The following is a 15,076-nucleotide window of genomic DNA, read 5'->3' on the forward strand; positions in this document are numbered from 1 at the left end:
AGCACAGGGTGAAAAAAAAAATCCATTACACTTCTTTTCCACAATTGCATTATACCCCAATATTCATTTCATCAAAAATCAAGGAGAGTCTCCCTGTGGCTTGCCTGAGGCTGCCAAACATCCATGGTTAGCACCTCAAAAGTGTACTAACAATAATTAGTGATGCAGAATATTTGCTGAGTAACATTTTGAGTTCTACCATTCTTCAGGACTAAAAGAAGAGCCTTTCTTTCTAACTTTTCTTTTCTTCTCTGAATAAAGAATAAGGCAGGAGAATGGAAAACTGCAATGAACAGAATACAAACAATGTTAAAATAAATTTTCAAATCCACACAATTTAGAAATGACACCTTTGATATTCTTATTTCTCATACTATAGATAATTGGATTGAACAGGGGTGGAAGAAGAGAGTACAGAACACTCAACCCAAAATCTAAGTAAGATGGAGTGTTAGAGGGAGGTCTCATATAGGCAAACCATCCAGATAATAACAACATAGATACTACTATAAGGTGGGGAATACAGGTGGATGAAGCTTTTCCCCTCCCTTGTTCAGAAGGGATTCTTAATATTGCCTTGAAGATCATGGCATATGACACAATAATAAAAGTAAAACAACCTAGTCCAACAATAATACTGGCCACAAGAAGTCCAACCTCAAGACAATTGAAAACAGAGCATGATAGTTTTAACAACTGTGGAATTTCACAGAAAAATTGGTTAACAACATTAGAACAAAATGGGATTGAAAATGTGCCAGTGGTATGCAACATTCCACAGAAAACACCTGCAACCCACACTAGAATTATTATTTTAGTACAGTATTTCCAGTTCATCATTATATCATAATGTAGAGGATTGCAAATGGCAATATAGCGATCATATGCCATGACTGTCAGGAGGAAAAAATCAGAAGCTTCAAAGGAGAGAAGTAGAAAGATTTGAACAATGCAGCCAAGTAAGAAATGTGTCTAGTACCTATGAGTGAATTTATCATGGATTTTGGGACAATGACATACAATGCCAATATCCTGCAAAGCTAAATTCATGAGAAAGAAGTACATGGGGCTCTGCAAGTGATGGTCAAACACTACTGCTATGATTATGAGAAGATTTGTTGTAACAGTTGCCAGATAGAATACAAAGAAGAGGAATAAATACAAAAGTTGCAGGTGCTGATTGTTTGATAATTCTAGCAACAGAAAGTAAGAAATGGTTTTATTCTTCATGTTCATTTAGGAAAAAGCTGGCATAACTGCAAGGAAACAGAAGAGGGAGATACAATTAGATAAAACTTGGGAAGTGGAATTTTATATATAGTGAGAATAGAAAACATGAATAAATTTATATAATGGACAGAATGAACAGAGGATCAGAGAATGGAAAACATAGATGTAGGATGGGGATATGAGAACACATTCTTGTCAATTTCTGTCTGTCTGTCAACCTCATATTTTTTCCTTCTTTCCTCCTTTAGTTCTCTTCCTTCATGTATTAATCCAAAGGAGTAGAAATACCCCAATCAGGTTCATTTTCATCAATTAAGTTCATTTTCATCAATTACTGGGAATAATTGAACCCATCATAATGTCTCACCATTCTTACAGGATTGTGGTAGTGTTCAAAAATGGAAAATGTTCTGTATATGGTGCTTTGTGCTTCTAGAGGAAAGGCAATGCTAATCTAGCATATCTTTTACTTGGAGTTCTTGATGGTTCATAATTGCTCCCTTGAAAAAATGTATATGTCTTTGTGTGTGTGTATTTGTGTTTTGCTTGACAGACATATGAAAATATTTTTGTCATTTGTCCAAGTAGTTAATTGGCAAAAGAAAGAAAATAATATAATAAGCATTAAAACTAATACATAAATGTTAGATTCCTTATTCCTTTATTATTAAATAAACAATGAGCTCTTCACTTACAACAGGTGTCTTCAAACTTGGCAAGTATAATAAGACTTGTGAACTTCAACACCCAGAATTCCTCCTCCAGTCATGTTAGCTCAGGAATTCTGAGAGTTGAAGCCCACAAGTGTTAAACTTGCCAAGTTTGAAAACCCTTGACTTACAACATAGCTCTTATCTTAATGTCTACTAAATGATATTATACATAATCACATTGTAAAATATTTTGAATCAAAAGAAATCAGACATTAGCAGAAAGGATTAATAAATCCCCTCTTCCAACAATCAGAAGTAAAGTGATCTCAGCTTGAAGAAGCAATCTCCCATCATGTACAAATCTTTAGTCCATCCAGACAGAAAATGAGACACAAGCTATTATAGTTATGATCCCTGGCATCTCAGTATTCCTTTCACAATGTGGACCTTTATTTTCAATAATAATACTTACATGTTTTTAAAAATATATTTAGAAATATTGCAATCTTTTTCATTTGTATCCAGAGAGATTTGAAACGACTTTGCTCATTTTCCTATTATTGACCAAATTTTCATTTAGTGCAACCTGTCTTTACAGTTTAAAAGGTTCCTATTCTGAATGTTTATTAATATCAGTTTTGTTCCCTCAAGACACTTGTACAGCAAAATAAAACAGACTTCTGTGTGCTTCTTAGCTTTACTTTATTGATTGAGTAAACAAGGCTCACAGAGATATATAAAACACCTGTAATAGAGTAAGTAATACAGTAGAACCATAGAAATCAGTAAGAAAACTCACAGAAGAAGAAACACAATAAATATGATATAGAGAGTTATATAGATAGATGTTTCGGGAAAGGTGTACATAGTCTCAATGTTATTGGGAAACAATCTATTTCCTGCTATAAACTGTTCCTGCAAGATAGTAGTAGTATTTTTCCCTGAAACCTATACTTCTTCCCCAAAAGAACCCCTTATGGCAAAACATTAAGAAACAGATTTCAGCATTTTTCATATTTCAGCATCTTTTACTTAAGTAAGAATTTGCAAGGATTACAAAATAATCCTAAAAGTTTTAAGGATCATACAGAGTAAGATACAAGCATAAGAAGATTCCTAGAGGCACATTGTAAAATGGCTAACTCTTTTTGCTTCTGATAATTCCACAGCTTTGACTGAGATAAATGGAAAAATAACTAGAAAATGGAAAAAAAAACTAACATCCTATTGGAAGGGGATGGCATATATTGGGAAATACAAGATACATACATTCTGCTAATGTAGGAGAGACACTGACTGAAACAAGAGGAGGAGTCAAGTGGGGAATTAGTCTGGAATCCCTATGTTGGCATAGGAGGACAAAGTTTAACATTTCTCCCAAGCTGTTGTTCGACCTTATCTAGTCTCACCCAGGTATCAACCAACAATCTGAGAAGGTATTTTTTTGTATAAGCTTGACCAATAACACAGTTAATTGACCTCTTCATATTTGGATCTGGTTATTGTTCCTGAGAAGTAAGCAGGTAGGAATAAAAACAGCAGTCTATAGGGAAGAGTAAACACATTGACAACACCAATACAGCAGTATTATGATGCAAGTACTACTCCTATTACATATATACTAAAATCTCTATTTGATATGTGAAAGGGTTAGAAGATAGCCTTTCATGACACTGCAAGTCTCCTTTCATTGAATAGGTGGATTTGGTTTCCTAGAACTGTTGATCATCTCAAGAGAATTTCAGCTCCCCGGTTCTTAGTGGCTCTGGTCAATCACATTTCTTCTTTGTTGGTATTTCGCATCAAACCTACATCTTGTTCTTACTTTATAAAACATGCTTAAATATGGCATGGCTTTCAAGATTTTAAAAATATAATTTCAGTTAAGGAAATTGGAGTGGAGTTGTTTTCCTGATTGGTCTATCTTGAAAAACTGGCATCTCCTCAAATTCAGAATAAAATTCTATGTTACAGCCTGGGTTGTAAGGAATGAATGAATTGTTTATTGGCTAAGTGTGATTAGACACACAAGTAATTTGTCTTGGTGCATATGCTCTGAGTATATATAAAAGGAAAAGATACATTCATCAAAAATCATAGGTACAACACTTAATGATAGTCATAGGGTACAAATAAGCAATCAAATATACTAGATAAAGTCAATATAAATTGTAAGGATACAAGTAAGGATACAAGTGGGAGGGGATGGGTGACAGGAACGATGAGAGCATTTATAGTAATAGTAATGCAGACTTAATAAATAGTTGGACAGTTTTGAGAGAATTATTTGTTTAGCAGAGAGATGTCATTTGGGAAAAACCTGTCATTGTGTCTAGTTGTTTGGGTGTGCAGTACTCTATAGTGTCGTTTTGAGGTTAAAAGTTTAAACAGTTTATGTCCAGGATGTGTGTGTGTGGGGATCTATAAATATTCTCATAGCCCTCTTTTTGACTTGTGCAGTATACAGGTCCTCAATGGAAGGCAGGTTGGTTGTAATTGTTTTCTCTGCAGTCCTAATTATCCTCTGAAGTCTGTGTCTGTCTTGTTAGGTTGCAGAACCAAACCAGACAGTTATAGAGGTGCAGATGACAGATTCAGTAATTCTCTGTAATATTGTATCAGCAGCTCCTTGGGCAGTTTGAGCTTTCTGAGTTGGCGCAGAAAGAACATTTTTTTGTTGTGCCTTTTTATGACATTTTTGATGTTAGGTGTCCATTTTAAGTCATGTGATATAATAAAACCTAGAAATTTGAAGATCTCTGCTGTTGATACAGTGTTGTCTAGTATTGTAAGAGGTGGTAGTATGGAAGGGTTTCTCATAAAGTCTACCACCATTTCTACGGTTTTGAGTGTGTTCAGTTCCAGATTGTTCTGGTTGCACCATGAGGCTAGTTGTTCAACTTCTGTATGTGGATTCATTGTTGTCTCAAATGAGACCAATCACTTTTGTATCATCTCCAAACTTCACTAGTTTGACAGATGGATCATTTGAGATGTAATCATTGGCAGGGGTGGGATTCAAATTTTTTAACAACCAATTCTGTGGGTGTGGCCTAATTTGCGGATGTGGCTTGGTGGTCATGTGACTGGGGTGGGAGTGGCTTGCTGACTGGGAGTAGCTAGGTGGTCATGTGACTGGGGTGGGTGTGGGTAAGTGGTCATGTGACTGGGGTGGGTGTGGGTAGCTGGCCATGTGACTGGCAAACCGAATGTAAGAGGTCTCGCTTAATGACCAGGTCCTTGCTTAATGACCAGTTGTTTTGCAAGTGTCTTTTGCCAGTTTCCAAGGCCTGGGGAGCCCTGGAGAGGGCAGGGTGAGGCTCAGGTAGGTTGCCAAGTGACTGGCAAACCAAATGTAAGTGATCCTCGCTTAATGGCCAGTTGCTTAGCAAGTGTTTTTGCCAGTTTCCAAGACCTGGAGAGGTGGCCATGTGACCGGCAAACCAAATGCAAGTGGTCCTTACTTAATGACCAGGTCCTCACTTAATGGCCAGTTGCTTAGCAAAGGTTTTTTGCCAGTTTCCAAGCCCTGGGGAGCCCTGGAGGGCAGGGCGAGGCCCGGGCAGCTATGAGGAGCTACGGGGAGGGCTGCAGAGGGCTGGGTGTGGCCAACTCGATATCACTCATGTCATGGGATGCTTCTCTTCACCTGACCTCTCATGATAGTGGGGATGCTGCAATGGTCATAAGTGTGAAAAATGGTCATAAGTCACTTTTTTCAGTGCCATTGTTACTTTGAATGGTCACTAAATGAACTGTTGTAAGTCAAGGATTGCCTGTACAAAAATACAAAAAGCTTCTTTGCTTGCAAAAAGCTGCCCTAAATACCTATCATTAGATTAAAAATACTTGCAAGCTGGAGTTACAAATCAGGGAGGATGCCAGAGCACCTTGAGGAATGAAAATATTTAAAATGCAGTGATAACTATCAAGCAGCCAACTCTTATCCAAGTTACCCAGGAGTTTGCCCTTCCTGAAACCATCATCTGTGAACTATCCTCAAATATCACAATTCGATTCTTACTATGTTACAGAGCACCTGATTATGACATCGAACATGTAAACAAGCTAAATACATTACTAACATGGGCTGCATCCTGCCCATACCCTTTTATCCTTCTTGGTGATTTCAATCTACCTCATATTAACTGGACCCTAAATGATTGTACAACTGAAATCATACACACAACCTTCTACAATGCTATTACAAATCTGGGACTGGAACAACTAGTAACCAACAACACTAGACTAAACAACTGCCTCGATCTCATCTTCTGCAACAGTTTGAACCTAATCTACGGAATACAATCTAAAGAACCCTTTTCCAGTAGTGACCACAATATGATCGACTTTTGTCTCAAAATACATCCACACAAAAATCACCACAATGATGTAATCCCCTATTGTAACTTCAAAAAGGCAACTATGATCTTATAGACAACGATCTCTCATCCCTTGATTGGCAATCTCTATTCACTGGATGCAATACCGTTGAAGACCATTATAACATATTTTTACTTGAAGTCAAAAGAGTCATCAAACTATATGTACCAACAACAACTCCCAAAACAAAACAAAAAAGCAGATTACCCATATCAATAAGGAAACTTCAATCCAAAAAGAGATCACTCTGGGGGAAAAACAAATCTGGTCACGTTGCCAATTTCAAAAACCGATACAAAAATCTATGCCACCAGATAAAGACCGAATGCACCAATTATCACATTAAACAAGAGGAAAACCTTCTAAGCACCAATTCCACCGCGCTTTTTACAATTTTGTAAACAACAAACTAAAAGACTCAAGGTCCATCCCTCCCTTGATAGGACCTGATGGTAAAGACTGCAACGACGACACCATTAAAGCCAACATCTTTAACACATTCTTCGGCTCAGTATTTGTAAACAGCAATGGATCATGCCCAATATTTCCTAGCCGTACCACAGATAACAACAATGATCTAATACATATCGATTTCACAGAAGGCAATGTTGAAAAAGCAATACGCAACCTCAAACCATCTCTATCTATTGGACCGGATGGAATATGTGCCTACTTCTTAAGAAAGCTATCCACTGCCATAGCCAAACCTCTAAGCATAATCTTTGAAAAATCTTTCAGAACCAGCTCCTTGCCTAACCTATGGTCACAAGCCACAGTCATCCCCATCTTCAAAAAGGGAGACCCAAGCCTAGTTGAAAACTACAGGCCAATCTCCTTATGCTGCGTCACCTGTAAAGTCATGGAATCAATTATTAACCAATCCATCATCCTTCACTTAGAGACAAATAACCTACTCTCCAATAAACAATTTGGTTTCAGGAAAAAACTATCCTGTAATCTGCAACTCTTACACTGCAAAAACATATGGACTACACAACTCGACCAGGGCAAAACAATAGACGCAATCTACATAGACTTCTGTAAAGCCTTTGATTCAGTGGTACATGACAAACTACTCCTAAAAAATAAAATCCTATGGTATCTCTGGACAACTGAATAACTGGATAGAAGCATTCCTGTCAAACAGACAACAAATGGTCAAAATCGGGAGCGTCCTATCAAATCCAGTACCTGTCAATAGTGGTGTTCCCCAAGGCAGTGTTCTAGGACCAACTCTCTTCATACTCTACATAAACGACCTCTGTGATCATATTAAGAGCAATTGCGTTCTCTTCGCTGATGATGTAAAGCTGTTCAATACCACAGACAATACTGCTACCCTACAAAAAGATCTTGACTATGTATCCGAATGGTCAAACAAATGGCAACTTCAAATCTCAACAAATAAATGCTCTGTCTTACATATTGGCAAAAAAATCAGAAAATAAAATACAAGCTGAATAGTCAAGATCTTGTTGATGACCCAAGCTCTGTAAAGGACCTTGGAATACTCACCTCTAATGATCTAAGTGCTAGAGCACACTGCAACTACATAGCCAAAAAGGCATTAAGAGTTGTTAACCTAATCCTACGTAGCTTTTTCTCTGGTAATATCACACTACTAACCAGAGCATACAAAACATTTGCTAGACCAATACTCGAATACAGTTCATCAGTCTGGAACCCACACTACGTATCTGATATTAGCACAATTGAGAAAGTCCAGAAATATTTCACAAGAAGAGTTCTCCACTCCTCTACTCGCTGTAGAATACCTTATGCCACCAGACTTGAAATTCTAGAACTAGAAAACCTTGAATTACGCCTGTCTTCGGTCTGACTTAAGCATGGTATACAAAATCATACATTGCAATGTCCTACCTGTCAATGAATACTTCAGCTTCAACCATAACAACACAAGAGCACACAATAGATACAAACTCAAAGTAAACCGCACCAAACTTGATTGCAGGAAATACGACTTCAGCAATAGAGTGGTCAATGTCTGGAATACTCTACCCGACTCTGTAGTTTTTTCCCCAAACCCCAAAAACTTTAACCTTAGACTGTCTACTATTGACCTCACCCCTTTCCTAAGAGGTCTGTAGGGGGCGTGCATAAGCGCACCAACGTGCCTACCGTCCCTGTCCTATTGTTTCTCTTATTCTTTTATTTTTCTTATATGTACCCATTTCATGTATTCACAACTATGTATACATTTATACTTATTATCTTGTAAACAATTGGCAAATCAAATAAATAAAATAAAATAAATAAATAAATAAATTAGCAGAGAGGTCATTTAAGCTCTCCAGAAAGAGCGCAACCAGGAGAAGCAATCCTTAAATCCATTTGAACACTTAAAAATACCAGCTGGTCTCACTCACCTCACAAGATATCCTAAGGAAATCACCCAGATTTAAGGAAAGGTCACATGCCCCCCAGAAAGGCAGTAAAAAAATCAGTGCCAAGCTTGCATCCTGCCTCTTAGAAGTATATCCCAAAAGGACAGTGCCAGAGAGTATTAAAGCAGTGAAGGAAGACCCCCCCCTCCTCAAATAGAAAAAGAAAAAATGAGGCAAGAAAAAATTCAAACTCAAAAATTCTAATACAAATAATTAAATCACAACAGTAGCTGTTGCTTGTTGAAGCTGAATAGGAAAAATTATCCCATCAATAAACATAGGATTAAACTTCCCCAAGCACAGAATTAACCTTCACCAAAAACCAGTTTTAGACCAAAACTCAGAAAGAATATGTAAACTCATGTTTGAATGTTAATCTTTCTAGCTAGCCAAGAAGCATTGCTGAATGTCACTCATCTTGGTTCCCGGTCATTAAAAGCTTTGCTTCATTATTCAATTATTTCTTCAAAGTGCTGATTGTCCAGGGAAGTATTTCCTCCCAACAGCATGTAAAAACCTTAAAACAACCCTTCCCCTTTAAGAAAGCCTCAGAAGCTCCAGAGACAGGAAGTCTAGGCTGTCTGCCAAGAATGTAATAAGGGTGGAAAAAACAAATGGAAATTGCTTCTAACTACTGGTTCTCCGAACTACTTAGAAAGTTAACAAGGGGTTCTATAGAACTGGATAGAACTGGTAGAATCCCACCCCTGGTCATTGGTGTATAGGGAGAAGAGAAGTGGAGAGAACACAGCCAGGTGGGGGAAGCTGTGCTAATTGTACAAGTATCTGATGTGATTCTGCCTAACTTCACCTGTTGCTTCCTGTCTGTTTGGAAGCTTATGATCCACCTACAATTGTGTTCAGGTACTGCTAGCTTGTTTAGTTTAATTAGAAGAATGCCTGGAATGATGGTATTGAATGCTGAACTGAAGTCTACAAAGAGGACCTTTGCGTAGGTCTTTGGAGATTCAAGTGTTGTGGGATGTAGTGCACAGCCATATTCACAGCATTATCTGTCAATCTATTTGCTCAGTATGCAAATTGCAGGGGGTCTAACAGCAGATCCATGATGGTTTTCAGGTGGGACAGCACTAGCATTTCAAAGGTTTTATAAGTACAGATGTTAGAGCAACTGCTCTGTAGTCATTCAGTTCCCTGATGCATGGCTTCTTTAGCACTGAGATGATAGTAGAGTGTTTGAAGCAAGAAGGAACATAGCACATCTCTAGTGATTTATTGAAGATTCGGATGAAGATGGGGGCCAATTAGTTAGGACAGACTTGTAAGCAAGAAGGAGTTATCTTGGTGCTTTTCCTGGCTTTTGTCTTTGAAACTGATCTTGCACTTCTTTTTCTGTGATCACCAGGGGTTGTGAGTTGGGGTCAATTGTGGGAGCTTTGGCTGTTGTTGGTATGTCTGAGATGGGGGTTGTGGAGATAGGTGGCTGTAGTTTCCTTTCAAACATGCAGTAAAACACATTCAGGTCATCTGCCAGTTGTTGATTTCCTTCTTCCTGGGAAGGAGGTTTGCCATAGCCAGTGATATTTTTAAGAGCTTTCCACATGTTTGCTGGTTCATTTGTTGAGAACTGATTCCTTAACTTTTCAGAATAGCTTCTTTTTGCTGCTCTGATCTCCCTTGTTAATACATTTCTGGCCTGATTGTACAGTATTATATCTTTTCTGTAGGCTTCCTCTTTGGGATGACATAGCTGCTTAAGTTTAGCTATGAACCATTTGCAGGTTCCTTGTTGGTGCACATAAGTCTTCGCAGAAGCTGACATATGATGTTACAGTATTTGTGAGTTCGTCTAGGTCTGCAGAGGTATCTTTGAAAACATTCCAATCAGTGCAATCAAGGCAAGCCTAAAGCATTAGCTTTGCCTCCACAGTCCAAGTCCTCACTGATTTAATTTTTGGTCATGGTTTTAAGTTTTTGTATGTAAACAGGTACAAGGTGAATCATACAGTGATCAGTGTTCCACAGCTGCTAATGGGAAATCCAATAAGCATTTTTTTAGTGTTATGTAGCAATTGTCTGAAGTATTCTTTCCTCTGGTGGGACAATTGACATGCTAAAAATATTTTGGAAGCTCTTTCCTTAAGTTTGCTTTATTAAAATCTCCTAAAATGATGGGAAGGGAAATTGGGTATTTGTCTTCAGTCTCCATAATCTGGTCATCTAGAGTTCATAATAACTTGTTTACACAAGCTTGTGGGGGAACATACACAGCTATTAGAAGAAATGAGAACTCTTGTGGAGAATAAAATGGTTTACAGTTAATAAGTAGAGACTCTAATTTTCATCACAGAATTTATATATTATAATTATATCCTGAGACCAGATGTTGTTGCTTTATAAACATATGCCTCCTTCCTTCTTTTTTACCTGATGATTCTGCAATCCTTTCTGCTCTTATTATCTGAAAACCTGGGATATTCATGCCATTGTCATCAATTTCTCATTTAGCCAGGTTTCAGTGAAGCAGAGAGCTGCTGAATTGTAAAAATCAGAATTGCATCCATTTAAATGGTGCATTTCATCCATCTGAGCCTAAATTAGTCAAAAAGATTGAAGGGAGAAGGGTTTTTCCCCCTATTCCTTAGTCTATTCAAAAGCCTTCAATGGTGCCATCTTGGATGTAACTGTAGCATAATAACAGTAGCATTTCATCCCAAGGTGATATTATCATACCCACAATGTAATTTTCCCCAGTATATTTTCCTTTCCCCACAAGTGATAGCTTACATTATAAACCATTATTTTAAACGCCTGGCAAGATGTGATATATAAAAGCCACTAGAGTGATTTTCCAGATGGAAATTTTCTTTCGTGAAAGTCTCTGGAAACTCTGTGCCAGCCTCAGACAATAGATTGATGTGCAAACAGTGTACAAAGACTGAACTGTAATACAGTGAATACAATGCTCTTTTCAATCCAAAAGTTTACATATTGTTGGATGCTTTGATTCTTATGTTGCATATATTTTGATTTCTGCTTCATATTTTTTTTAAAAAAGTCTAAAGTTTAGAACTCAGTCGGAGTTATCCCATAACTAGAGGACAACTCTCTCTCTCTTTTCTCTCTCTCTCTCCTCTCTCTCTTTTCTCTCTCTCTCTCTCTCTTTTCTCTCTCTTTTTTCTCTCTCTCTTTTCTCTCTCTCTTTTCTCTCTCCCTCTTTCTCCCATAGCTGTAACCCTATCTGTGAATATATCAATTCTCATTGCAGTCATGTGCCATCTAGTCAAAGTAAGTCTTGTAGTCTTGTAGTCTCATGACCACAGAAGGAGAAACATGTAGCCATGGTGCCAGGTTTCAATTAAAACCCTAGTACTGGCCATTAAGCTGGGAGCCTCTTCATAGAATCTACTCTTAGATAATGCCAATTAGCCATCCTTGGGGTATCTCTGGTATTTTTATTAAAGAGCTCTTAACAGCTTATAAGTGATTTGACTATTGACTTTCTTGATGTTTATGCCTTTTATCTTATGATTTTAAATAAAGTTTCCTTGGATTAATAATAGAGCTAAACATTTCTTTATTCACTGTGCACGTATTGTCTATGGATCCAAAAAGAAATCATTGCCTGGTTCATTGCCCTGACATCTGGCAAAAGAGTAGGAAGAAATCAGGAGCTGTAATGGAGATTTAAAAATAAGTTGAGCAACAAAACCAAAATAAGAAAAAGATTTGCTACAGCTTTGAGAAATGCTTGAAACAAAGGTTAGGTCACGCACAGCCACATTCATCAGAAAAAAATTAATGGTGTTGTACAACTAATCATCCAGAGTTACTGCACAGGCGATGAGAAGATTTGCTATTGCAATTGCCAAATATAATGCAGAACTGACAGCCATTGAGTTTTTGAGAATTCACTGAGCAAAAAAATACAGCACTGTGCTCATGTTTCCATGTGTCATTCATAACGAAGATGAAAGACACTTGTAAAAATCAGAAGTATGATATAAAATTAAATACAATTTTGGAAGGAACATCTTGATCATGAATGAAAGCTGGAAGCAAAAGGGAAAGAGAGAGGGAGGGAAGAAAGAGAAATATCATCATCATCATCATCATCATCATCATCATCATCATGATAAACATACCTGCATTTTGGTATTTGTATGCCTATTGAAGAATGTACAAATCTCAAACCATGCTTTTCAACCCTCGCAATCTTAATTTGTTGTTATAGTATTTCTTATGTAGTTGAAAAAATATTTGTCTACTACTTAAACCCTTTTCAGCTATGTCTACAGCTAAATATGGTCACTCATTAAACAACCATAAAGTGAGATTTACAGGGCGTTACCAAGCTCATTTCCAAATGTATGACCTAGTACCTCAACTAGTATTCTCCAAATGAAGGAATTATCTCTGCCTGCCTGCCTGCCTGCCTGTCTATCTGTCTATCTATCATCTTTACATATTTACAGATAATCAGAGTTGGAAGGGACCTTGTAGGTCATCTAGTCCAATCCCTTGCCCAAGCAGGAGACCCTACACCATTTCTGACAAATGGCAGTCCAATCTCTTCTTGAAAGTCTCAAGTAATGGTGCTCCCACAACTTCCGAGGGCAAGCTGTTCCATTGGTTGATTGTTCTCACTGTCAGAAAGTTTCTCCTTGTTTCCAGGTTAAATCTTTACTTGTTGGTGGCACAGTGGTTAGATTGCAGTATTGCAGGCCACTTCTGCTGACTATCAGTTGCCTGCAATTTGGCACTTCAAATCCCACCAGGCTCAAGGTTCACTCAGCCTTCCATCCTTCTGAGATGGGTAAAATGAGGACCCAGATTGTTGGGGGGAAGTATGCTGACTCTAAAACTGCTTAGAGAGGGCTGTAAAGCAGTATAAAGCAGTATATAAGTTTAAGTGATATTGCTATTCTATTGCTTGCTATCTGTCTGTCTGTCTGTCTGCCTGCCTGCCTGCCTGCCTGCCTGTCTTCTCTATCTATCTATTATTTCTGGAATTTTTTAATGATATGGCCTCTTGTATGCTTTATCAGCTTGGATGTAACACATTATTTCTGAAGCACATTTCAATAAAATATCATGCTTGTTATAGATCTATCTATGCTCCCTTCTTCAGGTATTGAACCAGGGAAAATGACTTATTTCTTCTACTTCATAACAAGTCGTAAGATTTCTATAAGTTTGTTTGATCTTCTAGTAGAATCATGCATTATTTTGATTTAATTTCTTGCTTTTTTATTTCTTGTAGTTATCCAAAAAAATTGTGAGATAATATCACCTCAACATATCTGGTCTCGAAAAAAGCAATTTTAAAGGAAAGAAATATTCTGAGTTAAAAAATCTGAAAAGCAATTTGATATAGAAGTTAAGGCATCAATTAGAAACCAGGAGTTAGAGATTTCAACTTGAAAATGTAGCCAGTTAAGTGACTTTTTGTTGGTTCTCCTCTCTCAGCCTTTGGAAGGAGGCAATGGCAAAAACCCTTTCTAAAAAATTTTGCCAAGAAAACTATAGAAATTTGTCCAGGCAGTTGCCAGAAGTTGAGGCTAACTGAAATGTACAAAATAACAAAGTTGACTATTTCAAGAGAGAAGTGTTATACATATGTGTTTCTGGAAATGCTGAACTTTTAACTATTCATATTATGGATCAGGGAAGCCATTATATAGAGGGAAGCCATTTTATGCAGGAAAGAACAGGGGAAAGGCCACATTACTAAACCTCTTTTTCATTCAGGTGTTTACCCAATTGCATTACACCCTGATCCTCATTTCACTACAAATCAGGAAATGTCAGCCTGTGGAATTCCAGAACTGCTAAAGACCCATGTTTACTATTTAGCATCTATAAAATGTGTTGATAATAATTAGGGATGCAGTATGTTTGTTAAGCAATATATAGAGTGCTAGAGTTATCTTGGTTTGATATATTGTATTTGCATTCAACATATCAAAGGACCACAGTGTCAAAGTTTGTGAGCAAATGACCATGTCATGAGGGGAATGTTATAGAGGCCTATGTATTAAGCCTTAGAGCATTAGTGGAAAGCCATTTTATAGAGGAAAAAAATAGGGGAAAATAGAGCACATAATTTAGACCTCCTCTGAAGCCACATTTCAGGTGTTTACCCAATTTCATTACACCCTGATACTCATTTCACTATAAATCAGGAAATGTCACCCTCTGGAATTCCAGAGCTGCCAAATAACCATATTTAGCATCTATAAAATGCATTGACAGTAATTAGGAATGCAGGATTTTTGTTAAGTAACATACAGAGTGCTAGAATTCTCCTGGTTTGAGAGATAGGATTTGCATCGCTCCCAACCATCCTTTTCTATTTTTATTCCTTTATTCAGAAATGTAAAAGAAGGCCAGGAAGATGAATAAATGTGATGAACAGAATAGAAATAACATTAAAATAATTTG

At 37.4% G+C, this 15,076-nt stretch overlaps 1 protein-coding gene across 1 annotated transcript; it reads right to left on the reverse strand.

The window, feature by feature from the left end:
* Positions 1-309: 309 nt before the first annotated feature.
* On the reverse strand, positions 310-1,230 carry LOC113426596 (olfactory receptor 14L1-like). The gene has a single exon (XM_087947353.1). It carries the CDS (start codon positions 889-891, stop codon positions 310-312), a length of 582 nt encoding a protein of 193 aa, XP_087803479.1. The 5' UTR covers positions 892-1,230.
* Positions 1,231-15,076: the final 13,846 nt, after the last annotated feature.

The sequence above is a fragment of the Notechis scutatus genome, chromosome Z (assembly GCF_049901735.1).
Source record: "Notechis scutatus isolate UNSWTSFEM ecotype Mainland chromosome Z, rNotScu1.2, whole genome shotgun sequence".
NCBI classification, from domain to species: domain Eukaryota; kingdom Metazoa; phylum Chordata; class Lepidosauria; order Squamata; family Elapidae; genus Notechis; species Notechis scutatus.

Coding starts and splice junctions, on each gene's coding strand:
- LOC113426596 (XM_087947353.1), bottom strand. CDS start 891: ATGGCATATGATCGCTATATTGCCATTTGCAATCCTCTACATTATGAT.